The sequence below is a fragment of the Meles meles genome, chromosome 14 (genome assembly GCF_922984935.1).
Source record: "Meles meles chromosome 14, mMelMel3.1 paternal haplotype, whole genome shotgun sequence".
NCBI lineage: Eukaryota > Metazoa > Chordata > Mammalia > Carnivora > Mustelidae > Meles > Meles meles.
In genome coordinates, this window is record NC_060079.1 from 74191774 (window position 1) to 74216964 (window position 25191).

At 44.0% G+C, this 25191-nt stretch overlaps 1 protein-coding gene across 21 annotated transcripts in view; it reads right to left on the reverse strand.

Moving 5' to 3' along the window:
• Positions 1-25191, reverse strand: part of DOCK9 (dedicator of cytokinesis 9) — a 283179-nt gene that overhangs the window by 88480 nt on the left and 169508 nt on the right. For all 21 annotated transcript variants that reach the window (XM_046028152.1, XM_046028144.1, XM_046028150.1 and 18 more), the window contains exons 10-19: positions 16754-16828; positions 15751-15891; positions 15235-15438; positions 14547-14669; positions 10657-10739; positions 9950-10072; positions 2456-2535; positions 2189-2376; positions 1988-2053; positions 562-654 (exon numbers count right to left, since the gene is read on the reverse strand). In XM_046028152.1, the coding sequence (XP_045884108.1) occupies positions 562-654; positions 1988-2053; positions 2189-2376; positions 2456-2535; positions 9950-10072; positions 10657-10739; positions 14547-14669; positions 15235-15438; positions 15751-15891; positions 16754-16828 (1176 nt within the window). The remainder of the gene's footprint in view (positions 1-561; positions 655-1987; positions 2054-2188; positions 2377-2455; positions 2536-9949; positions 10073-10656; positions 10740-14546; positions 14670-15234; positions 15439-15750; positions 15892-16753; positions 16829-25191) is intronic.

A 25191-nucleotide genomic window follows, 5' to 3' on the forward strand; every position in this document is an offset into this window, starting at 1 on the left:
TCTGTGGTATTTCGTTACAGTCGCCCGAGCAGACCAAGACATTCACCAACCAGAAACGGAAGAGTTAGTATTTCAACTCTAGAAAGAACTGGAGACCACGACATCAACCACTATATTAGCTTAACACAGCAACAGCACAATGAAAAACCAGGACAGAACATTTCAAAGAAAGATTCATAGAGTAGTTTTAATGAGCTACCCTATCATTCTACATAAAGAAACCCAATAATGAGAAAGAAAGATTCTCAGGTCCGACAAACATAACTACACTTAAGTTTGAATCTGTAAGAAAGTACATCAGAATATTAATTGTAGTAGTAACAAAGCAGAGATTTTGACTTTTTCTTTTCTATTATCTGCATTTTCCAAGTTTTTGGAATGAATGTCACGTTTGTAATTAGACAAGTTGATGTAAAATAAATGCTCCAATCTTTAGTCCTAGCACTGGTAATTCCATTATAGTAGGCACTTTCTCTTGTTTTTTACTTTATTAGGCAAAGAACTTAGAGTTTTCGTTAAGACTGATTAACTGGGTTTTCCTTTGAAAACCTCCTCACTTACCTCATCATAAAATTCGGGGTTTTGGTGATGGTGTAAAACGGCAGCAAAAGCACTTCTTGTGAACACAGGCCCACCAGGTCTGCCATAAATGCACTAAAGTAAGAGTTGGTGGAAAAAGACACCAGTATTGAATGAACAGAGTCAGAACTTAAACTCTGGCGTGTTGTGGATTTCTTCCACCTAGGAAACTCCAGAGCCTTCAGCCCCCTTTCTCCTGGGCCCAGCTCCCCCTCCCGTCCATCCGCCAGTACCACCTCCCCTTGCAGTACACACACCTGCCCTTGCAGTGACGAGACAGTGCCTTGCCTACAGGTCCCTTTCACACCCCAGACCCGCACTCATACAATCCCTCTGTCTGAATGAGCTTCCCTTCCGTGGGCACCGAACTCCCACGTGTCCGTCAAGAAACGATTAACTCCTTCCTCTGTGTCCCCTCAGCACTTTTTGTGCTAATTATTCAGTTTGGACAACAAACCATTTCTATGTGCCAGGAACTTTTTCTCCATGATGACTACCTTTCCCACTAAGCCCTGAATTTCTTGAGGGCAAAAACTATTATTATATTCTTCTTTGCATCTTTGTCACCTTCCCTTCTTGGAAAGTCATTTCCACACAGTTATAGTAAAGAATGTGGAGCCACACTACCTGGGTTTGCACAGTGGTTCCACTAATGGATCGCCGAAAGCAACTTATTTAAATTCTGTGCATTAGTCTCAACTAAAAAATACTGTTAGGAGAATTAAAGGAGTTTAAAACCTATAAGGCTCTAAGCTCAGAGACTGCACTGTAATAAGCATTCAGAAAACATCACCAATGATTTACTATTATTATTACTATACTATAATAATAAATATCAATCTATTTTTATTATTATTTCTGTTACCAATCTTACTATTACAATTACTATTACTTACAATTCTTAGCACCCACACTAAGCCTGGCTCATAGTAAGACATGATATGTTTACTGAACTGAACATACATAAGAAAACTTCATCCCTAAAGAGTATAATTAAACAGAAACAGTCAATGAGGAACAAGAACGCAATTACTCCACAGTCTGTAAAGTTCAGCCAATGTGGTTAAATATTGTGAAGTCACAATATTTTTGTGTCTGTTGGTTATAATGTGCTAAATTCCTTTAGTTGTGCAATACCATGCAGGCCCATTTTTAAAATGGAAAAATGGGGGCGCCTGGGTGGCTCAGTGGGTTAAGCCTCTGCTTTCGGCTCAGGTCATGGTCTCAGGGTCCTGGGATCGAGTCCTGCATTGGGCCCTCTGCTTAGCAGGGAGCCTGTTTCCCTCTCTCTCTCTCTGTCTGCCTCTCTGCCTACCTATGGTCTTTCTCTCTCTGTGTCAAATAAATAAATAAAATCTTTAAAAATAAAATAAAATGGAAAAATGCAAACATACATAAAAAAACAAACCTTCAGAGGCTGGGAGTCTTCCTCATCTGAATCTTTGAATTCAATGCAAATAGCAATATTTCTGGCCTGCAGCAATATTTAAAGAAAAAAGGAAAAAGAAAATGAAACAAAAAGCCAGAATATGTATTTATAAAAGAACAGGAGAAGCCGAAACCCAAGAGAGTCTGATACCAAAACGGAAACCTTGACCTTTGCCCTCACCTTGGCGAAAGACTTTTGACTGTCGTATTTCAAGTACTTCGGATAAACATAAAGGTGATTGTTGTAGATGGTGTAAGGCTGAGTGTGTCTGGGTATGCAGGGCACAAACTCCTCTATTTCAAATGTCACTGGAGTTTTACTACAGGTTTCAAATTGCTTCATGGGGATATACGATGAATTGACATAATCTGGAAAATTAAAAACAAACAAATTGAAGTAAAAGTCAAGCAACATTTTCTCTGGTTGTTACAAAGAACTTACACTTACTAGGAAAGTCTGAGGAAACATTATCGATCGTAATGTCTAGATTGCCCAAAATCACTGGGAGCTTTGCCATCTTCTCAGGTCTAGGAGCAAAAGAAGAGAAAAACCACATGTCTGTAAGTTAGATTAGCTCTAAAACCTAAATCCCAGGGCAGCACTTCCCAGAGAAATATAACGTGAGCCACAAAAGTAATTTTAAACCTTCTAGAAGCCACATCTTAAAAGGTAAAAAGAAATAGATAAAATAAGTTTTAAGAAAAACAATGAATTTTGGTACACTGAAAAGAAATTAAAATTTTTTAAAAATAAATAAATTTTTAAAAAAGAATATATTTTATTTGACCCAGTTTATCCCAAGTGTTACTATTTCAATAGATAATCAGTATAAGACATTATTCTAATTCTCTGAATCCAGAATGTTCTACACTCATAGCTCGTCTCAGTTTGGAGCTGCTGTATTTCTTGTGTTCAGTAGTCCCCTGTGGCCAGTGGCTCCCACGTTAGGCTGCACAAATCTGGGTAAGAATATGGGCAAGATAAGATAGCTGCCGTCTTTGTGAACCATCCCATCCTCACCCCCATTCTTGGCTCGAGTCGCGAAAATACAGAGCTAGAAGCCGTCTTAGGCTCCTGTGTCTAGTGAAATGCTGGACACAAAGTAGGCATGCAGGGAAATGGCTGGTGTTTGTATCTGGTCTAACAGTCCAGTCCCAGAAAGCCCTTCCTAGCTGGAAAGAGACTTCAATACAGCCATTTTGACACCCAGGCTGCTCTTCCTCACTTCACCTCTCTGGAACTTCCCCTTTCCAAGGGACCTGGTTACACTTCGCTGTGTAACACCTTTCAACCATCTACAAACAGCAACCACACCTTGCTGACGTCCACCATTTTCCAGCTCTTTTGAACCTTCCTCCAATGCCATTTCCCCCTAGAAGAATGTTCCATTTACATCAAGGTGCCCAAACTGCACACAGTAGGCCTAGGAAGGTCTGACCAGGTGGGGACTGAGCAGCTCTCTGGTTTTGAACAATATATGCTTCTACTCATGTAGCCAAATACTATTATTTCGTGGTAGTCACACCACCCTGATGATGTACATTACATTTAAATGACCTGAAATCCCTAAATCTTTTTCCATATGCTTTACTATCATGCTATCTTTCTCCATCCTGAATTCATACAATTATGTTTTTTCGGAACTCAGAACAGGATTTGATTTTTTGCCTTGAGGAAATCGCACTCTTTTACATTTGAGCCATTTCTAGTTGATCAAACCCTCCTAAGTCCAGATTCTAACATCTCATGTATTAGGTATTCCTGATAGCTCGATGTCACGAAGGCATTTCATCAGCATGTTATGTTCTCAAAAAGTCACTGAGGATGACACTGCACAGAATGCGGCCAAGAACAGGTTCTTTCTCAAGTCTCTAGAAGCTCACCCCTAGCCCACTCATCACCCGTCCTGGCATCTGGTTACTCCAGCAGTGGAACTGTCCACTCATGCCTGCTGCGCTTCTCTGACTCGTTCCCAGGACGTCAGCACAATACGTACTTGTCAGAGGCTTTGCACTCCTCTGTGGTACCAGTTCAGCAACCCAATTAGGAAGAGAAGAGCAGAAATGATGACTAGTTCGACATGACATGGCTTATTCCTAGAAAACAGAATGCTGCCTCGTGGTTCTTCGTAAGCCACCTGTTTAATAATAATGTCTTTTTAAAGGCTGCCAGAAAACATCAAAGCTCACTGGCCTACAGATTCTGCATTTTGTTTTATTCCTATTTTTGAAAAGTTCCTATCCTAGCTCCTGTTACCTGGTAAGCAGCCTCACAGGTAACGGGTCTTGTCTATCCTGGGATATTGTTCACCCGCACCAGGACTTCCTAACAGTCTTAAATTCTTTTCTTTCTTCTTCTTTTTTTTTTTTAATGACTTATTTATTTATTTTAGAGAGGAGAGAGCACGCGCATGAGCAGAGGGGCAGAGAGAGAGGGAGAGAGAACCTCAACCAGACACTTCACTGAGCGCAGAGCCTGATGCAGGGCTCGACCTCACAGCCCTGAGATCATGACCTGAGCGAAAACCAAGAGCTGAATGCTTAACTGACTGCACCACCCAGGCGCCCCCACAGTCCTAAATTCTTGTCCTTATGACCACAGACCATGCTGAGCCCATTCAGCTTTGCCCACTTGCCAGCTCCGACTTCCAGAATCACTTTCTCCTAGCATTTCTCTCCTTTCTGCTTGACTTTTGTTTATATCTGAGTTTAAATGAGCAATTCCTTGAAATCCTGAGAGAGATCACGATCAGGAAGGCAAGTCAACAATCTTCCCACACATTCGCCTTCAGTTAAAATGATTTCTGGCCAAAAAATGTCCAGGGATAGCCCGGCATCACCCCTACAGCTTGTCCCTGTGCCCACTGTATGATTTGTTCAAAGACACAATATTCTTTGCTACTCGCAGGAAGACTGTGCCTTTGACAATCAACTTCCTGGGAGCTGTCGCTGTCCTCCCACCCACTTCACACTCCCCAGATGATACAATGTCAGAGCCCCTCTTAGCTTCACACAAAGCTCCTCAAGGGACACCAACCCTGAGACCCACAGGTTTCTGTGCAGCATTAAATCTCCCTGACATATAGTGCCTTGCTCCACCTCTTCCTCCAAACAACTCAACGCTGCCCACACACCACAAAACACGGCATCCCACAAGTCTCAGAGATACCGCTGAAGCTGTAGCTGCGTCCTCGAGTCACAAGTACTCTGTTTATTACAAAGAATATTCCAAATATGAGTATTCGGGGATATCGTCTTTCTCACCCATTCCCAGTTACTTCTGCCCATAAATGGGTCGGTACCTTCTTTACCACTCTTTCTATCCCTCTGACATCATCCTCATATGAACTTGTGATAACTGGATTGCTAAGCAACAAATTTCAATTCAACAATCTTTGCTGGAACTCTCTGTATAATGTGTTATTTCCTTCTCTATCTGACTATACTTATTCCTCATTTGGTTTCTTCCCTCTGCCGAGAGCTTCTGCTTCTGGCTGCTAGTTCTACGGAGGCATTATGTCCATGCATTTCCAAGAAAGCACAGATCTGAGCTTAGTTCCACACCACACGGCACATGGGCTTGGTGGAAGCTTAGTTTTTTAAATATAATGTTCAGCTTACTTCAGAAGTTTAGGGGTTTTATTGAACTTGGCTTATCAGACATCAAAACCTACAAACAACAGAAATTCTACTGCCTTTTTTACATGCATTTGCAAAGTGGTGGTGGTGGATGTGTGGGTGTGTGTGTGCTACACAAAGCAGATTCTCTTGTGACTGGGATTAGGTTTTGCTTAAATCTGTAAAGTATATATATATATTCCATGTAAAACTTAAAATACTTGAGCATGAAAACCCATCCTAAAACTTCATTAAAAAAATGTATACAGTAGACACATGTGGGGTATCTGGAATTTGGGAACTGCTTTTGTATACATATGAAGTTGGGAATGAGGCTCACTCTCACTCTTAGGAAAAGAAAAGATTTTTTTCTCTTCCCATTGCCCATACAACTGCTCGACAATCCCCAGAGGCAGGGAGAGTATCACAAACCAGCAGTCTTCCCATACCAACAGGTTGGGTGTCCTCACCTCTGTGTTTCTGCTGCCTGGTTCCCCCTTCTCTACTGTCTGTCCTGACCCATTAAAGTGACTGACCAGCAATACAGGCGTGCTTGGGTCTCCTGTGGTCCCTAAATGCTTTGGAGTCACTTAAAAAATGTATATGCAATTGAAAGAAATTTGAGATGTTTTTGTTGAAACGAAATCACTGAACTGATATCTATGAGATAGTTCAATAACCATTTACCAACTGCTTACGGTGGTACAACATGCACTCAACTGAGCACCACAGACAGAACACAAACACGGTATGATAATTCCCATCCTCAACAAGACATGTTAAGAAGCACTTCCATCCAGTGTGTGCAAACCTCCATGGGAAGACCAGTGTCTAGTGTACTGAGAAGGAAAGGGTTGAGATGAGTCTTCTCGTGAGAGAAATCACCCTGCCATCCGTTTTCCTTTATTCCCCACCATAGCTGTAGGATTACAAGGGCTATAGGGTTCCCCCTTAAGAAGAAGAGGAGATTCAAGCTGAGAAGGCATGTGACCTGCCCCAGGTCCCCCAACATGGATGTGAGTTACAGACTGGACTCTGAAAGAGGAGTAGGGGTCCCTCGAAGAGCCAAAGTGGAAGAGAACACGATTTAGGGAGAGGACAAAGCGTGGTGGGGTGAAAGTGCCCAGTCACTTGAGAGAAAGGCAAGTAGTCCCACCTGGCTTGAGCGCAGTGTAACCAGAGGAATGGAGGTAAGAATGTTAAATTTGAACACAAAGCACACAAAGGTACAGATGAAGACATATATGAAGTCACACGCACAAACCCTAATAACCTTATTAACTAAACTACCCAATATGGTAGTATTAACAAAGGTTTATACTTAGGCAGCTCTTCTTGCCCACAGCCCTGTCTCTGTGCTTTAATAAAAACACCTTTTCACACCGGGAAAAAAAAAAAAAGTTTACATTTAAAAGGGAATGTTCTATTTTTATACTTTACCTTCATGCCTTTAGATTTCCTGCAGAAGTTAGAAAAGGCACCACCATGAGCAAGTCAATTATAAAATACCAAGTGTTTCTTCTGAAACAAATATTTCTGGAAGCTTTATGTCAGCAATACCATTTATCTGACAGAATCGTTTTCTTACTAAATCTTGGAACACAGCCCTTGGTAATTACTGGGAGGGGAAGGGAGAAGTGGCTTATGAGATTTGGCAGCTGTTTTCTAAAGACTGGGGCAGCTTGAGAAAATTTTTCCCATCCATTATTAAATGACACTTTGAGACAATCATGGGAACAGAAACAATAGCTCTGCACCCAAGCTAGTGCCCAGGCCAATGACACAGGATTATTCTTTGTAAAAATAAATAAATAAATAAATAAATAGGAAAGGAAAAGAGCAATGCTAAGGTTAAAAAAAATTAAAAAAAAAGAAGAAGAAAAAGAAAAAGGAAACCTCCGATTCCCTAATTCCACTGTGGAAAGCAGAGGGAGTGGACATGGGCATTTCTCCGGATTCTTGCTGTGAAGGAAAGACAAAGGCTCCCCCGTGACAGCTGCACCTTCCAACGCTGATAGCATCACACCCTTATTTGCCAGTTTCTGAGTCTCTCACTGCCCATGCGCCTCCCACAAGATCCTTCCTCGTGAGCATGCCATGAAGGCCCAGAGTGCCGGGGAGAACACTGCTGGGCTCTGAACGAGGGAAGGCCTGTGCTATTTGCTGCCTGGCCATGGCCTCTTGGCTCAGATCATTCTTTCATTAAAGACCCCATAGGGTCCTACCCCTCGGCCTCCACTGAGGACCAGAACTGTGAGCTGGGACTACCACCAAAGCACCACCACCGGCCAGGGCCGTCTCAAGCTAGTCAGTGTAGGACGTAACTTCTGATAGGGCTTCTAACCTCCATCACACACAAAAAACTCCATTGTTTGTTTGTCAGAATATAAAAATAAAAGTTAAAAAAAAAAAAAAGAAAGAAACAAAAGCCCACGTAAAATCACGGAAAGCCATAAGGTAGAAGAGAAAAGCCGCCTATACAGCCATCCCTCAGAGACGACCATGACCACCATTTTGGTGTATATCCCTCTCTTTCCATCTGGCTAGCTATTTGCCTATCCATTTCTTCATTTATACACAAAAAGAAATATAAAAAATATTTTCCTCTTAAAAAATGAGGTCACATAGATACACTTTCACTTCCTTAACAATATAGTGCATACACCTTCCTAAGTGATTACGTTTGGACCCATATCGTGATTATTAAGAACTGCATGACAGTCCAGTAAAGAAAACTGTCATCTATTTAACTAAAGGTGACTGGCGTTTTCGAAAAAAAACAAAACAAGGTAAAATGACTTTTTATTCTACAAGCAAGGGAGAAACATAACAATAATTACTATATGATGACATGTTGTATATGATAACACTATTAGTAAGTAATCACTTTTAAGAGATGCTAATTATGGCTCTATTTAGAATTTTGAAAAATCAGAAGGAAGAGAAGTAAGAATAAGGCAAAAATGAACTTCTAACAGCCAGTCCTGAGTTCTAAGCAAAGTGACATTTTTACTTTGACATGTGGGGTTTTTTTCCCCCCAAATAAAAAACTAAGACCGTAAAGGTCCTATGGTACAGAATAACTAGAGGCTGGCTCTTGGCCATTCTTTTCATTTCATTATTTTTTAATACCCTCAGTTCTTTCTCATTCGTAGAATTTTCCCAGAAAACGTCTGAAGTTTTTATGTCCCTAGCAAAGGAAATGTCCTTAGCAAAGGAAATCAGTTTTGTCAGTTTCAAAGTGAACCCGTTATGACGGGACACCAAGCAGGGCAGTGATAGAAGATTCTCAGCCGGGCTGCCCCAGCCACTGCTTGGCCTCTCTTCTCCACCTTGCTGTGGGCTGAACGGCATCCCCAAACACATCTGCTAAAGCCCTAACCCCTGGTACCTATGGATGCAGGGTCTTTCCAGATGTAATCAAGAGAAGATGAAGTCGCTGGGGTTGGTCCTAATCCAGCATGACATGTTCCTCTAGAAGAAGGACACCGCACCAGAAACGCACAGGAAGGTGGCCACAGGGAGCCTGAGGCGGTCCCTGGACGGATGCCGTCACAAGCCGAGAAATGCCTAGGGTCATCAGAGCTGAAGGAACCAAGGAAGGATCCTCCCCCCACAGATTTTGGAGCAAGTGCAGCCCTGTCAATGTCTTGGTTTTGGAGTTCTAGCCGCCAGAACTGCGAGGGAAGACATTTCCATGGGTTTAAGCCACCCAGTCTGTGGCACTTTGCTTTGGCAGCTCTAAGAAACTCATACGCTCATGGGTATAGGTAAAGCGTTGAAACAATGCTTGTAATCAGGAAGCACTATGTAAGGTACTGTCCTTACCTTCCATCGCCCACTCAGGTAATGGTACCTGAGTGGCTCCATTATGCAAGTCGGAAACCTGGGGGTCATTTATCTTAGACCACTACCCACTGCTCTCTCCTTCCACCCTTCACCCAATCGGGAACACCAACCAGAGGAACGGTGGGTCCCCTGATGTAACCCCAATTAGTCCCCTTCTCCCACTGCCACTTGTCCTAGCTTTGCCGAGTCCTTCCCATCTCTTGCCAGAGGTCCCTCCACTGTCTCCTTCCCCTGAAGGCTCATCTCTACCCTCATGCCACCCTCCACAGCACCACCAAAAACATCATTTGAAGAATTCAAATTCACCAGGATACCCTTCAATTTTAAATCTCTTCTTCTTTCCCAAGGACACGAGGTAAAGTTCCACGCTCCCCCAACAGGCCCTATGACGTTCAAGCGGAGCCCACGCCCCCTCCCCATGGAACACCTTCTGTCTCTCAGGTGTGCAAATAACAAGAAAGGCTTTGAGACTCACTTCCGGAAGTCTGCCAGTAACTTGAGCATGTCATCATTGGAGAGTTTATTGCTATCTTGCCTGTAAAGAGCAGAGAATCTGGCATTTTTGTCAAGGTTTCCAGATGCATCCTTAAACAATGTCCTGAAATAGCCAAACAACATTTCTAAAGTGAGTTTCCAAAAGACCAAAAGAAATCCACAACTTATCTTTGGTTTCCACGTGAAGACCAATTATTATTCCATTGGCTGTATGTAGCTAACAGAAATTTCATTATCTAAAAACACGGAAGACATTTATGAGGATGAACACAACTAACTCAATTTACATAGAAAACATTTCCAGCATATGGCTCGTGCTTAGGAAACAACATACACAGTGAAATGCTTCAGAAGCAGAGCTCACAATTAAGGATGATCTGCAGGGGACCCCCCGCCCCCGCCACCATCACAACAGCCCACTCCCTTCCCTCCGCCTGGGCCGCTGCCCAGGACATGTGGAGGGAGCCTGGGATGCTGGTCCCCACACAGCTCTCCTCCAGCCAGCACCTTTCCTCTCTGCGACTCCACTAAGGGATTATTCAGATAGGGAGGGGGCTTTCATATTTTTCAGTTTTACACATTTAAATCCTCTTCGTCTCTTAGCAATAAACAGAACAGACCTATCTATCTATATACCTCTCTTCATATATCCGTCTATATCAAACGTATAGAAGATGTGGTCCTTACCTTGCTGCCCACGCAAATGGCATTCTGTACTGGCCTAGTCTTTGGCATGCCTGCTTGGCATTCTTCAGCACTTTCTGAGCAACCTTGAAGACATCAGAATCAAGCCATGAGACACTGCATCCCGCTGCCAGAACTGTGGTCTAAAGAGCCATCATCCCATGTTCATTAAACAAGCTCTTATCAGAGTACCAGATGCTTGGAAAAGCACAATGACGGCTGATGAATATGGCTAGATTTATACGAGGTCCAGAGCATTCTGTTTAATGCAGTTGTTAGCAGTGATTTTCAAAGAATGAGGACTGTTTCTAAAATGTTATGTCTTTTCTAAAATGTTTTTATGGGCCACAAGCATACCATTTCATAGGCTTTCGTAGTTCTTTATGAAGAACTTATGGCTACTTGTAAGTCCACAGGGTTATTAACAATTGCTAATACTTGGTATTCACACCAAAATATATCACGTTAATTAAAGTTGAAATGAGAACTCCAGTGGTAATCCTAAGCGTGCATAGCTCCTAATGCGCACTGGCCTGTGCAAATTCCCACAGTCTGGGGGGACAGATACTCATGATATAAGACATTACAGGTGCTGACTTAAGTGAGGCCAGAGTTTTTCATTGCTAGAGTCTCAGTTTCTAAGTATAAATTACTACTATTTTCACTTCGTAAGGATCAGTTTCCATTTGTTGTGGGCTGACTTATTAACTCTATGGTGCACGGTGAAGCAGATTCACTTCGGCCTACGACGTATGCACGGCAGGCTCTCGAATCAACTCCACCCCCGCTGCTCAAGGAGATGACCTTCCCCCAAGTCTGCTCGTCCGGGACACTGCACGGCTAACGACGTCAAGTCTGACTCGGTCACGGTGGCACGTTCGAGGGCCTTTTACAGCACTGATGCACACCACAGTCAAAGCAGTCATGGGAGTCGACATCTAGAGCCTGTGAACCAAGGTGTGCACTGCGGAGCTGCAGCCTCGGCATCACCAGGGAGCTTGCCAGGAACACAGAGTCTCGGGCCCCCCCCGCAGACCTGTCAGGTCAGAACCTGCACTCTGAGCAGATCCCCGGGATCGGTGCGCACCAGCTCTGACGAGTGCTCATCTTCTAGATGAGAAGGAGAAAAAAGAGTGGTCTGTCTCGAAGTCAAACTGAAACCCACTGTGGGACTCCAGGCCATTAAACCTCTCTGGGCTCTACTTTCCCCACCTCAAGACAGAAGGGCCTGAGCCATAGTACTTTTCATGACCCCTTCCAGTTCCCAGACATCATGATTCCACCACAACTGCGTGGTGGGAATCGCCGCCCTCACGAGCGAATTAGAAACGTGTCTTGATTGAAACATGGCCGTAGCTCACCCAGCTCCTCCCCTTCTTCCAGTTGGGCATGTTCTTGTGGGGCTCTGGGGTACACAGCCATAGGTAAAACGGCCTACCTTCCTGGAGGGGTAATTGTACTCAAACATTTTCAGATAGAAACTATCCTTTCTAGGTTCTAATAATACGGACTACGCTGTGAAGTAAAATGTAATATTTGCATAAAATTTAAAGCTAAAACACAGGCTTCAAATAAGTTTCACTGTTCCCTGCAGCAAACAGGGTCCGAGCTCACAGACTTACTGGCGGTGCAAATGGAACATAAGGTATGCAAAAGACAGAAAAACTCATTTCTGCCCTCTAGGGTTTTCTTCCTCCCTCCCTCCTTTCCCTTCCTTCCTCTCTTTCTTTCTTTCTTTTTCTTCCTTCTTCTTTTTTAATCTATTCATGGCAGACACCTACAGAGACTTTCCAATAAAAGTTTCCTCCTCCAAGATAAAATTCAATCTAAATGACGTTCCAGACCATCTTGGAAAACAGGAAGAAGTAATTTTGATACACATTAGAAAGTCATCCCTCAGTAATATCTCTGCCAAAACTTTTATTCTGATAGAAAATGGCTGATATAAAATAGATATAAAATGGTTGATATAAAATGGATATAGAATCTACTCTGATATAAAATGTTAATCTCTGCCTTAATACTTCGGAGGTGTGAATGCATGGAAAATGCATACATGGCTGAGCTTTCCATTCCGTGCGTAAAGAAGGAAGAGCAGACTTGCACAGATGCTCAACGGACACTGGGAAGTGTGGAGCAGAGCATAAAGGTGAGCCCAAAGGGAAATGTGATTTTGCAGCAACATGAGCTGCCAAATTTCAAACTGTGCACGTGGCAGCCAGAAGAGCAGAGATGGCGCATGTAGGCCCTGGCAGTGAGTTACATACATGGGGTTAGACCTTACTTGGGCCTTCACTGGTTATTAACCAAAACACAGCATGGAGGACATTAGCGGAAGGACGAGAAAAATGAAGCGGGGAAGTCAGAGGGGGAGACGAACCATGAGAGACCGTGGACTCCGGGAAACAAACTGAGGGTTTCAGAAGGTATGGGAGTGAGGGGATGGGTGAGCCCGGTGGTGGGTATCAAGGAGGGCATGGGTTGCATGGCGCACTGGGTGTTCTACGCAAACACTGAATCATGGAACAAGACATCAAAAACTAATGATGTACCGTATAGTGGACTAACCTAACATAATAAAAAATTTTTTTTTAAAAACACAGGAGCTAAGAGCTTCTCATACAAGGTTTTATAAACCTGATTTAAAAAATAAAATAGCTTCTTTCCGGGGACTAAACTGTACTCAGCTTTCATCAGCCAGAAAGGCATACTGTTGGAAGCAGTGCGCCCGGGAAGCTGGGCTTTCCCTGGCTGAGGGTGACAAGCGGTAATGGTGTCCAGCGCATGTCACAGATCTGCAGCCTCGCCAGCGATGTCTCATATGTTATCTGCGCAGTCCCAGAACTGCTCCTGAGAGGGACCCGGGGGGGGGGCAGTGTCATCCTTCAAGTACAGATGGGTCACCAGAGCCCAGAGAGGTGACACCACGTCTCCAAAGCAGCCAGGCTCGTTAGCACACAGCCCCCAGGTCTCTGACTCCTAGTACCTGCTCTTCAACAACCGCCCTCCATCCTGGGGACACCCCTGTGCTGGGGGGGGGGGCTGCAGACAGGAAGAGGGGACGCTCTGAAGCAGCTCAATCACTGTCCCTCAGAGCCAGGGGAGTGTCCTCTCCTGCTGTGGACCAGTCCTTGTCAACATAGCAGGGTCATCTCGCAGACGGACCACTTGGAAAAGTTACTGTCAGAGCAGCACAGATGGCACTCAAACGCTCACTCTACCAGGTAGCGCCATGTGCTAGAAGGTGACAGGCAAGTGCCTTTGGTCACAAGAGCTGTGGGACACTGAGCAACTGTGTTAGTTACTGTGTTTAGTTACTGAGTAACTAAACCTTGGTAAAGCCCAGTTTTCTGACACCGGAAAGGAGATTCAAGTCTGCGTGTGTCCACAGCGAGGCACTCCCCAACGAAGAAGCATGCACCGAAGAAAGGAAAAACACGAAAAACACATCTCGCGTGTTTCCCTTCCCTCTTCTATGGGAATCACACCACCTCTGCCACCATAACCTGCCCTGTGGGACCACACAGGGGACTGAAGCACTGACCTTACTGGCCAGGCCACCTGCGCCAAACCCTTCCTGTCTGCAGCCTCCGTGTACATTTCAGCATAAACGGACCCAAAGGGAATTCCAGAATCCGAGAGACACATCAACAGCTTTGGCAATTATTTTAGGATGTCTGGGCAACCGAAGCATTTTATATACAAACGGGACTACTTTTCACTGAAAACTGGACACACCAGGTTAGGTGGAACAGTAAAGCTATGTAAGTAGTGTACATCTTCCAGAATATAAATACGTCCCAACTCTGATTTCTTTAAGCATTTCCGTTTTGACAGACAGACCTTTTTTCTAATTGCTCTTCATCGTCACAAAGCGTAAAAGTCAGCTGTACCTTGGAAGAGTCTGAACTTTTCATGTATGGCTCGGCGCCGTGCGTGATGCTGCCCTGGAGAACTTTCTCAATTCTAGCCACGAGGAATATATCAGGGTGAGGACAGGTGACTGAGAATATCCCCTAGGAAACAAACGATTTTCTTTAGTGGGTCAAAGTCACAGCCACGTTAAACAAAGCCCCTGAACGTAAAACCTGCTAAAGCAGCAAAGAGTGTGGACACAGCACAGTCCCTCAGAGCACCCGGTGCTTGTCACTAGGTCATCATCCGGGCAAAGAGGCGATTTGGCAGGACGCCTGGGGGGCTCGGTCGGTGAAGCGTCTGCCTTGGGCTCAGGTCATGATCGTGGGGTCCTGGGATAGAGCCCCGCATCAGGCCCCCTGCTTCGAGAGGGGGCCTGCTTCTCCCTCTCCCTCTACCTGCTGCCTGTGCTCTCCCCCCGCCCAATAAAAAAAAATTAAAAAAAAAAAAAAAAGGCAATATGGCAGGGGGGAGCAACCAGTAAAGTTCAGAAAAAAAGAAATGACAAGTCAAATGCCATTTCTTGTCCTCTCAGCTAATCATATATGCAGTCAATAAACTCCACAGTCTCGTTTGACCCAGCTGTGCACTGCAGAGTCTCACGCATTCACACAGCACATGTGATGTAAGTCGCGGCAGGACCACTGATGGGCGCGTGTCCCCCACCTGCTTCGGATACTGCATGGAGGCTTCATGAAGGATGTCCTGAAGGGTAGGCGAGCTCTGCCTGCCACCGTTCATCACAGCCGGGCACGTGGGGGCCAGCATCTGCCTCACGGAGAAATGGTTCAGGTCCACGTGGAAATCGGCAGAAATCTTTCGGTTGTATTTTATGTCAAACAGAGACAGAGTAACAAAGAAGGGCTCTACCTGAACGAAACAAAACCATCCAGACCATCACTATGGCTCCAACCGTCAGGGGAAAAGAGCATTGCTATCAAAGAAGAAATTACTCAACCTATTTGTAAGGGTTGCTATAAATCACTGTCAAAGAGAAAGTCTCCATCCCTATCTTTTGTCACAAACATCCCGTCCCTGAGGCTGAACAACCCTCGGCATCCTAACCTAAACACTGCCTCTCTCCATCAGGAACTAGGATGTTCAGTCCCAGACCACACTGCAATGGGCACATTGGTGACCTCTGAACAGTTCTGTAAATTATTTTTTAAAAGGGGAAATTACATTTGTGGTGGGTCCTTCTTCATTTTCTGCAACACAGCATTGTAAATTGAAAGATAAATCATTGCACTTGACAAGAATTCTCTTCCCAAACTTCTCTTCAAATGGCTTCACTTCGGGTTCAGCTGATGTGAAGTCAAGCTTCTTTAAAAGAAAATGTACAAAAATACATTATGCTCACATTAAAAAAAAACTCCTAATAAACACATCCTAAGGAAATGCTGTAAAATATGGAAAAGATATATATATACTCATTTAATCACAACAGTGTTACTGTTTTGTAAGTTTATATAGCTTATAATAATGGTCAGATAAATGATGGTATGACTACTCAATGGGTTATTATACAGAGCTTAGAAATTATGGTTATGAACAACTTAGGTGTCCACCAACAAATAAATAAACAAAATCTGGTATATTGCTCATACTGTGGAGTATTAGCCAGCCCGAAAAATGAAGGAAATTCTGACACACGCTACAATATGGATGGCCCTTGAAAAACATCACGCTCAATAATCCAGACATGAAGATTGCAAACAAAAGGGGGAAAAATACAGCAGAACTGTCATGCCCTGGGGGCAGCTCTGGAGGTCCTTACCACACCAGGTTTGGACTTTTGGGGCCACAGATGTGGCTCGTATGTGTCTTGGACGAGTCACGAAACACCACTGCCTGCAGGGAATCTGCAATGATGCTTATTATTTTCTGACGGTCATTTTATGGGGTAAATTATATGTTCTTTGTGGACTCGAGGACATCCTGGATAGATCGCTCAGTTTTCAACAATCAACTAAATGTGAAACACTCATAGTCGTCGTGGTATGGTGATGAGATTATGGTTGTTATTTTTCCTTTTCCCCTGAATTTTCTATATTGTTGTTATTTTGCTTATAAATTCAAAGTAAACAAACAAGCAAACACATAAATAAATGAAACATATCATCTGTCAAACATTTTCTTTCCCTGGCTTAGTTTTCAAATGTAAACATTAAAAAATAGTTCGTACCTGGGCATCTGGGTCCAAGTAAAAAAGTTTAACTCTGCTTTCACTTTTCAGTTTGATTTCTGCTTCTCTGGTACTCTGACAACAAGAGAAACAAACAATAAAAAATCACATTTAAAAACACCCTCTTCTTACAGAGGTGTTCGAACGTATCTGTCCCATCGGGAAGAGCGAGGCCACCAGACAACTCTGCTCTCATTCTGGAGAGTCAACGGCACATCAAGGAACAGGGACAGACTATCAAGTGGGCAGCACACGAGAAGACTGACCCTGGAGGGTCCAAAACAATCAAAGAAAGCAGAAGAGAATAATTAAGCATTACTATCAAGACAGGCTTCATAAAGCAATGGAAGAGGGGATAGTCTCCGAATAAAGGGGTGGCTTTGAAGCACAAAATTTAGGAAAACATGAGCATTTGGGGCTGACTGAAAAGGCTGCACAGCACAGACAGACAAAGAATGGAAATGAGCCCAGACGGCAGAAAGAATTTTGGGTCCACTGAAGACTGAGGTATAAGCCCAGAAGGGAAGGGAGTATGTTCTGAATGGTGGGATAGAGAAACCGGCAGATCCTGAGTGACTGCCATGGGTGTCTACGGCAGGCAGGAGGGGCACTGCTGATCCATTCAATAAAGACTTACTGAGAACCTCTTATGTGTCAGGCACTAGGGACACAAACATGAATGCAATACAGACCTATCCCCAAGGAACACTAGCGAAGAAGACAGATTATAAACAGGCGATGAGAATGGCAGAGATAGCAGAAGGCACAGTGAGCTAACCTGGCCCAGGGGACGGCAGTAAGGAAAGAGTTTCCAGAAGAAGGTCCACCTGGAAATCCAAGAACATCTGGCAGAAAGAAGGGAGTTGTGGGAGGAGGTCCTGCAGGTACAAAGCCACAGTCCCCCCTGAGCAATGGTTAAGTCATTTACTACGACTGAATGCTGGGGCATGATGGGAAAAGTAAAGAGAAATGAATCTGGGATTTGTAGGTTAGGGACTGTAGATCTTCTTCAGAAACCAAAAAATCCAAATGCACTATTTTTAAGCAAAGGAATAAAATAACCAGATTCTGCATTTTAAAAGAACCACTTGGGCAGGGCTGAGGCAGTGGGTTATAAGGGTTAAGGCCAAGAGGCCCAAACGGGCTCTTTATCACAGCTGCCTCCCCCCACCCCACAGCAGAGCCCACCTATAACAAAGCCTAGTCCTCACGTGGGCAGCCACTAACTGAGATCGGTAAGTCAGGAGGAAGGGGTTTGTGGAGGTGGCAGAGCCCGGAAATGCCTGTGGACAGAGAAATGGCACGTAAGCACGAGGCAGGGAGGAAGACTGAAATTACAGACTCGGAGAACATCAGTCCAGAGGTGGGGACAGAGAAGCCTCGAGAGTGGCTGAGATTCCCTGGGAGAGAATATGAAGGAGTTTGCAGACAGAAGCCCCAGGGCCCTGACACTGAAGGGATGGCAAGAAGAGAAGCCACAGAGGAAGTGGGACAAAGGGAGGCAGAGACGGGACCTGGAGAAGTGGAATTTGGGAACAGAAAGACATTTCGAAGACATTCATGAGATGGAAGTCATTGCCAACCACATTATTTTTCACGCTCAGTGCCTCTAAATTTGTATCCTGTTCCTATTACCCTCAATCTCCATAGTTAAGTCCACAGATTCGGAATAGGATGCCCTCACTTACCTGTTCTATCCCCACAGACCGACCCACATCTCAGCATGTGATGGGGCAGTGACAGCCACAGTGGGGAGGGTGTCCTGTCCTCTGTGCTGGTAGCTGAACTTGATCTATTAATTATATTGCTGGATCTCAGCTCATGAGAAACTGAGCAGCTTCCTAAAATTCGCAGTCATGAAGCTGTCACAAGAGGTTGGTTCTCAGCAATGACCCAAACTCTACCACGACCAGATCTGAAAACCAGCTGTCTCTGTCTGGCCAAATGAAAGGACCACCAGAATACCAACTAAGAAACCATGTCCTAGTTCTAACTCACTTGTCACCTAGCTATGTGAACGTGAGCAAGCCGCTTAACCTCTCTGAACTCCACTTCCACTTCTAAGTAAAAATGTTGAATAAGATGACGGATAGAGTCTCTTCGCACAGCAAAGTTTATCTTGATCTTGTCAGCGGGAGCTTTAAGGCTTCTAGAGGTGAGCATTCCTACATTCCCACAAATCGTTCTATATGAGCTGACGCAGGCTCTCTCCACACATGGGACAGGACAACTTTTTGACTCCATCTTGCCAATCACCGCTCCTAACTTTTCACATCAAAAGACCCGAACATGTGCGTGCAGAATATACTTAGCTGAACCCAAAGAATTTGCTCTACTTTGTATACAACCCATGATGCTTCCTACCAAAAACGTCAGTACTAGGTGCTGCAAGCCACCACCACCAGTCACGCATTCTACTTCTGAATTCCTGCTCGAGCCTTCAACAAAGGCAGATCCTGTGATCTCAGACACTGCAACAGAGCGATGGATTCTTAACGCAGATACAGTTCCTAGAGGGTTTCTCAAAGACGCTTTTTGTCACAAGCTGACTGTATCCGAGATCAGAAATGAACACAGCACAGATGACTGCTATCAGGTCCGTACAATAGAGGACAACCAGGGATGCAGATGTATTAAAAGGGGGGGAAAAAAACTAGCCAAAATAGACTCAAAGCATCCTGATGTTGCCACTAATATCCAAGGAACAGATTCTTCATTAGAGAAGCCATTTAATGGGAAAGAAGGGACAACGTCAGAAGTAAAAATGACCTAAAAGCCTACCATCTACCTTAGATACATTGACAGCCCCACTATGTCACTGATTCAAAGCAAGCTCAAAGCTCCTTAAAAGTTCCTCCCATTCCTCCCAAGGCTGACAACAAATGCATTAAACAGAGGGGATGCCTGATAGTGTTTGAAGGAATTACCAAGTAAAACCTAGGCAGAAAGAAAATGTGGCTCAGGAAAGGCAAGGCTTTGCCCCAGAGCCAGGGAGTAACAATTATCTAGAAGCGTCACAACGATAAAAAGCAAATATGTATTGACAAGAGCCAGTATCTCCATGCTAATATTATCCCAAATGCACATGTAAAACTTGTACAACCTTGGGGGGCGGGTCCTAGTATGATCCTTGTTTAGAAAAGGAGACACTGATGGGGTGCCTAGGTGGCTCAGTGGGTTAAGCCTCTGCCTTCGGCTCCGGTCGTGGTCTCAGGGTCCTGGGATCAAGCCCCGCATCGGGCTCTCTGCTCAGCGGGGAGCCTGCTTCCCCCTCTTTCTCTGCCTGCCTCTCTGCCTACTTGTGATCTCTCTCTGTCAAATAAATAAATAAAATCTTTTAAAAGAAAGAAAGAAAAGGAAACACAATAGGGGCGCCTGGGTGGCTCAGTGGGTTAAGCCTCTGCCTTCGGCTCAGGCTCAGGTCATGATCCCGGGGTCCTGGGATTGAGCCCCGCATCGGGCTCTCTGCTCAGCAGGGAGTCTGCTTCCCTTCCTCTCTCTCTCTGCCTGCCTCTCTGCCTACTTGTGATCTCTGTCTGTCAAATAAATAAATAAAATCTTAAATAAAAAAAAAGAATTCAACACAATTAAAAAAAAAAAAAAGATGGAGGAAGAGATCTACAAGCTAATAAAACACCCAAGATGGCCTGCAAACCACAAGAAGATCTTTTATCTTTGGTAGATTTGACAGGGACAAACAGCCACAACTTGATCCTGTACTTGTACTTCTAGCCTCCAGAACTGTGGGACAATAAATTTTTGTTGTATAAGCAAAAAAAAAAAAAAAAGAATTCAACACAATAAACGGAAGCCTGCCTTCTGAGTCTGTGTGGCATCAGAACGCAGACTCTTCAACTATTAGACAAGGAAAAAGAATAGATAAAGTATATGAACAGGCAAGTCAGAGAGGAAGAAACACAAACATCTGAAAATCGAAAAATCTCACTATTAAGCAGCAAAACACAAATGAAAGCAGTGAAATACCATTTCCACTCTCCTGGGGAGGACATAGAAAACTGGGAATGTGAACTGTTATAACATTCTGGGAAGCAAGCTGGCAATATTTAAAGCATTAAACACAATAACCTCTGACCTAGAGATCCCATTTCGCGGACCATCCCTATTGAAATAAGAAAACAAGTATTTAAGCTTATGATATGCTATGTTATGGGGAGCCTGGGTGGCTCAGTCGCTTAAGTGTCTGACTTCAGCTCAGGTCATGATATCAGAGTCCTGGGATGGAGTCCCTTGTCAAGCTCCCTGCTCAGTGGGGAACCTGTTGGTCTCGCTCCCCTCACCCTGCCCCCTGCTCATGCTCTCTCTCTCAAATAAATACATAAAATCTTTTAAAAAATGTGTCATGTTGTTTATTATGTATTGTTTATAGAGGCTTAAAAAGGGAAATAACCCAAAATGTTCATGATTATGAAGGAGGTAAATAAAGTTCAAAATATCCACATTTAGAATATTATACAGCTATGAACAGCAAGTAAAGTAAACCTTTATGGCCCCCAAGGGTCATCTTAACAAGATTTTTAAGTAACAGAACAAGTTTCAGAGTAATGTATATACCATGAGCATATTTTTTTTAAAAAACTAAAACCACCATATACGTGTGTGTGTGTATTTCCATGAGCAATCAGTATGATGCAACAGGATTAGTTGGCTACAGATTAGTAACACTCGTATCTCCAGGATGTGGGGATGGACCATGAAGGGAAAGAGTAACTCTATACAACTTTGGATATTTTTACTTATCATAGCAAACAGCTTTATTTTTACTTAAATTTTAGTAAAGATAATAAAATAAACTCCTGTAATGAGTACTTTCACAATCGAAGGGCCCACAAAATACAGCCGTAAAAAAACATTATCCCATAGTCTACTTGTTCAGCACTTCTTGAAGTGCCAGAAACCAGCTCTGCTCTTAAAATAATCCGTGGTCAGTGCAATGTTGTGGAGGTAGGAAGAATGGGGCTGGCTTTTCCCCAGACCCTGTCGCTGCTGTCCTGCTCACAACCCATCTAATTACTATGGGTTCAGAAGAAAGGAAAACATGAAGAAAATGGACAATGAGAGAGCCGGTTTCTGTGAAAACTGGTACTTGCTCAGAAGTCAAAGAGAATGACTCATCTAAAACAAAGGCTATTCCCCTCACTCCTGTGAACCCTAAGTTTAACCACTAACAGCCCACCCTGACAATGTTTTCCTCCCTGTCTAAGAAGCAGTTATGGCGGCACTTGGGTGGCTTAGTGGGTTGAACGTCCAACTCTTGACCTCAGCTCAGGTCATGATCTCAGGATCACGAGATCAAGCCCCTGGTCAGACTCCATACTCAGCGTGGAGTCTGCTTGTCCGTCTCCCTCTGCTCCCTACCCTTACTCACATCTCTCTCTTAAATAAATAAATATATATATAAAATCTTTTTAAAAAGGCAGCAGCAGCAGCAATTACAGACCATGCATTCAAGAGGTTTCCAGAAGGACTGTTGTAGGCCTGCATACTCTGTGTCTTAAATTTCTCTCTGAGCAAGCAAAACAATTAAAATCCAATGACCATGGCCAGTAGCATCTTATTTTGAAGATGAGTTATCAGAAAAACACTGTGTTAACTGTTGGTTCAGTTAAACAGAATGGGTTGGAATAAGAAGACTTAGCAAATTCCTTGGAGGCCAGAATCTATATTTAAAGAGCTGTCAGGATTTGTTTCTACTACTTCCAAGATATCTAACTCCCCACGGCCATTACCTCTTCCTCTGACTCACAAAGCAGTAAGAAAGGATCTAGAATAAGGAGGCCCGGGGTGCCTGGGTGGCTCAGTCAGTTAAGCATCCAACCCTTGGTTTCAGCTCAGGTCATGGACTCAGGGTTGTGAGACGGAGCCCTATGTCAGGCTGCATGCTCAGTACAGAATCGGCTTGGAGATTCTCTCCCTCTGACCCTCCCCTCCAACTGCACTTGCTCTTTCTCTCTCTCTTTCTAAATAATCTTTTTAAAAAATTAGAAAGAAAAAAAAAAAAGAATGAGGAGGCCCAAGAGATGGAATGCCTGCTGACCTCACAAGCACAACCCCAGCCAATGGCTTTGTGTCATACTACAATGACATCGTTGCCTGGATTAGGATACAGGGAAGGAAGCATCTATTCCAGACGTGGCTTAAAAAAGTCAGAGAAGGTATCTGCGAACCTGGCTGGCTGCCTCACCCTCACGCAACCTCAGTGAGACTACAAAGTTGGAGAACTAGGACTCCATCCTGTGTTCAGCTGTGGAACACTGACCTTGAAAGAGAAGTTCACTCACTAAAAAGAAGTTACCAGCTAACTGAACACGAGCAATTTCGCGTTAGCAGTAAACAGCGTTTTTCTTTCAGAGCCACGTGGGGAGGCCAAGGTAAGGTGAGCTGCTGTTCTGAGTAGCAAATAGCACAAAAAGAGAAAAGCTGTGAAGGAAAATAGACAGTGGGCGCACAAGGGTTTTCTTCCTACTTTCCTTAGGAGGTGATATATACGTGCCGAAGCCAGGTATAAAGATATAAAGATAAAGATAACCACAGAAAGAAATTACTAGATAAGTAGCCACTGGGTTTACAACATGATTATATTACCCTTGACTTTATAGGGAAGAAACCAATTAGCTAATTTTACAGTTGTGTGTTTAATAAAAATGTTGATAAGATGATGCCCGGGTGGCTCAGTTGGTTAAGCAGCTGCCTTCGGCCCAGGTCATAATCCCAGGGTCCCGAGCTCCTTACTCAGTGGGCGCTTGCTTCTCCCTCTCCCTCTCCCTGTGCCTGAGGCTCCCTCTGCTTGTTCTCTGTCAGATAAATAAATAAAACCTTAAAAAAAAAAAAAGAGGGCGCCTGGGTGGCTCAGTGGGTTAAGCCGCTGCCTTCAGCTCAGGTCATGATCTCGGGGTCCTGGAATCGAGTCCCACATCGGGCTCTCTGCTCAGCGGAGAGCCTGCTTCCCTTCCTCTCTCTCTGCCTGCCTCTCTTGTGATTTCTCTCTGTCAAATCAATAAATCTTTAAAAAAAAAAAAAAAAAAAAAAAAGAACTACACTCCGATACTACAAATGCTGTTACATTTACAACAAACATGTATTTGGTTCCGTATTAGACAACAGGAGGAAAAGAACAGGTTTCAGGGCAGATACACTGTGTCTTCAATAAGAAAACAATAAAGATGTACCAAATGTACAAGTCACACAAGGGCCAAGAATATACAACGTACTCTGAAAACCTAAGCCCATATCGCCCTTGCCATATGTCAAGGGCCCCTCCATTATATTCCAAAATGAGACCTCAGTTATTTTTGTACTAAAACAACTTCCTGTCACTCATATCCTGTTTGTTCTGTCTGGGTCACAGTGGAAGACAAAAGCCGGGGCAACAGGATGAATGAAGCAGAAAGAAGAGCTGGGCAGAGGAGCCCGCCATTCACTCCCACCGCCAACACGCCCTGCCTGCCTCCACGGCTCGAGTCCTTTCTCCGCAGCTTATTTCTCATCTCCCGCTGGACCCTTCCCTACCCCTCCATTCCCAGTGCTGACCTCTTTGCCTCTTCATCCCGGTTAAACTGCCCTCTCTTGCACAGGTGTGCACACAGGCTCTCCTCCCCTCCCTTCCCCCTCTATGTCAACCTCAGATTCTGCAACTATGGAACCGTTCCTCCTAAGATCAAGAGGACCCGTTATTAGCCAACTCCCTGCTTCCTTAACAGGCACAAACGGCCCCCACCCTGAAACACTGGAGAGGGTTATAAACTAGGCTACAATCATCCTTATGCTGGGGGCCCTGGGATGTGAAGGGCTGAGAGCACAGCACAGTTGGCCCGGGGCTCCCCCAACTGCCCCCCAACACCACTACCACGCCCACACGAGCATCACGCGTGGGACAGCAGCATGTGGACTGCGTGACGGCGTGCCCTCAGTGTCTTTATTCTTTTAATTTCTCCCCTTGAAAAGTGACTTGCTGCCCTTTATCTACCTTCTTAAATAAAAGTATTTTTAAAAAAAAAACACTTAAGAGCTAAGGGGAAAATAACAACAGTGAAGCCCCTTAGAATACTTCTTTTCTCGGGCTTTGACCATGACCACAGTGAGAAATACATTTACATCACAACCCCAATACATATACACATACCACATATGTACATTTTCAAAAACCTTATCTATCGTTGGGCTCCCTGGCTGCCTAGCTCGTAGAGCATTTGAGTCTTGATCTTGGGGTTATGAATCTGAGCCCCCACTGGGCACAGAGATTACTTACTAAAAAAAAAATATTTTTAATAGTACGTGTCATTATTGAGGGTAGCGTAGTTAATGTTTTAAATTCAGTTCTATCCCATTCGTATTTTTAACATATATGGCACACATAATGTTGAGCTAAAGAAGCCTGACGCGTGCGGTACAGTCCACTATAAGAAGAACTAGAACAGTCA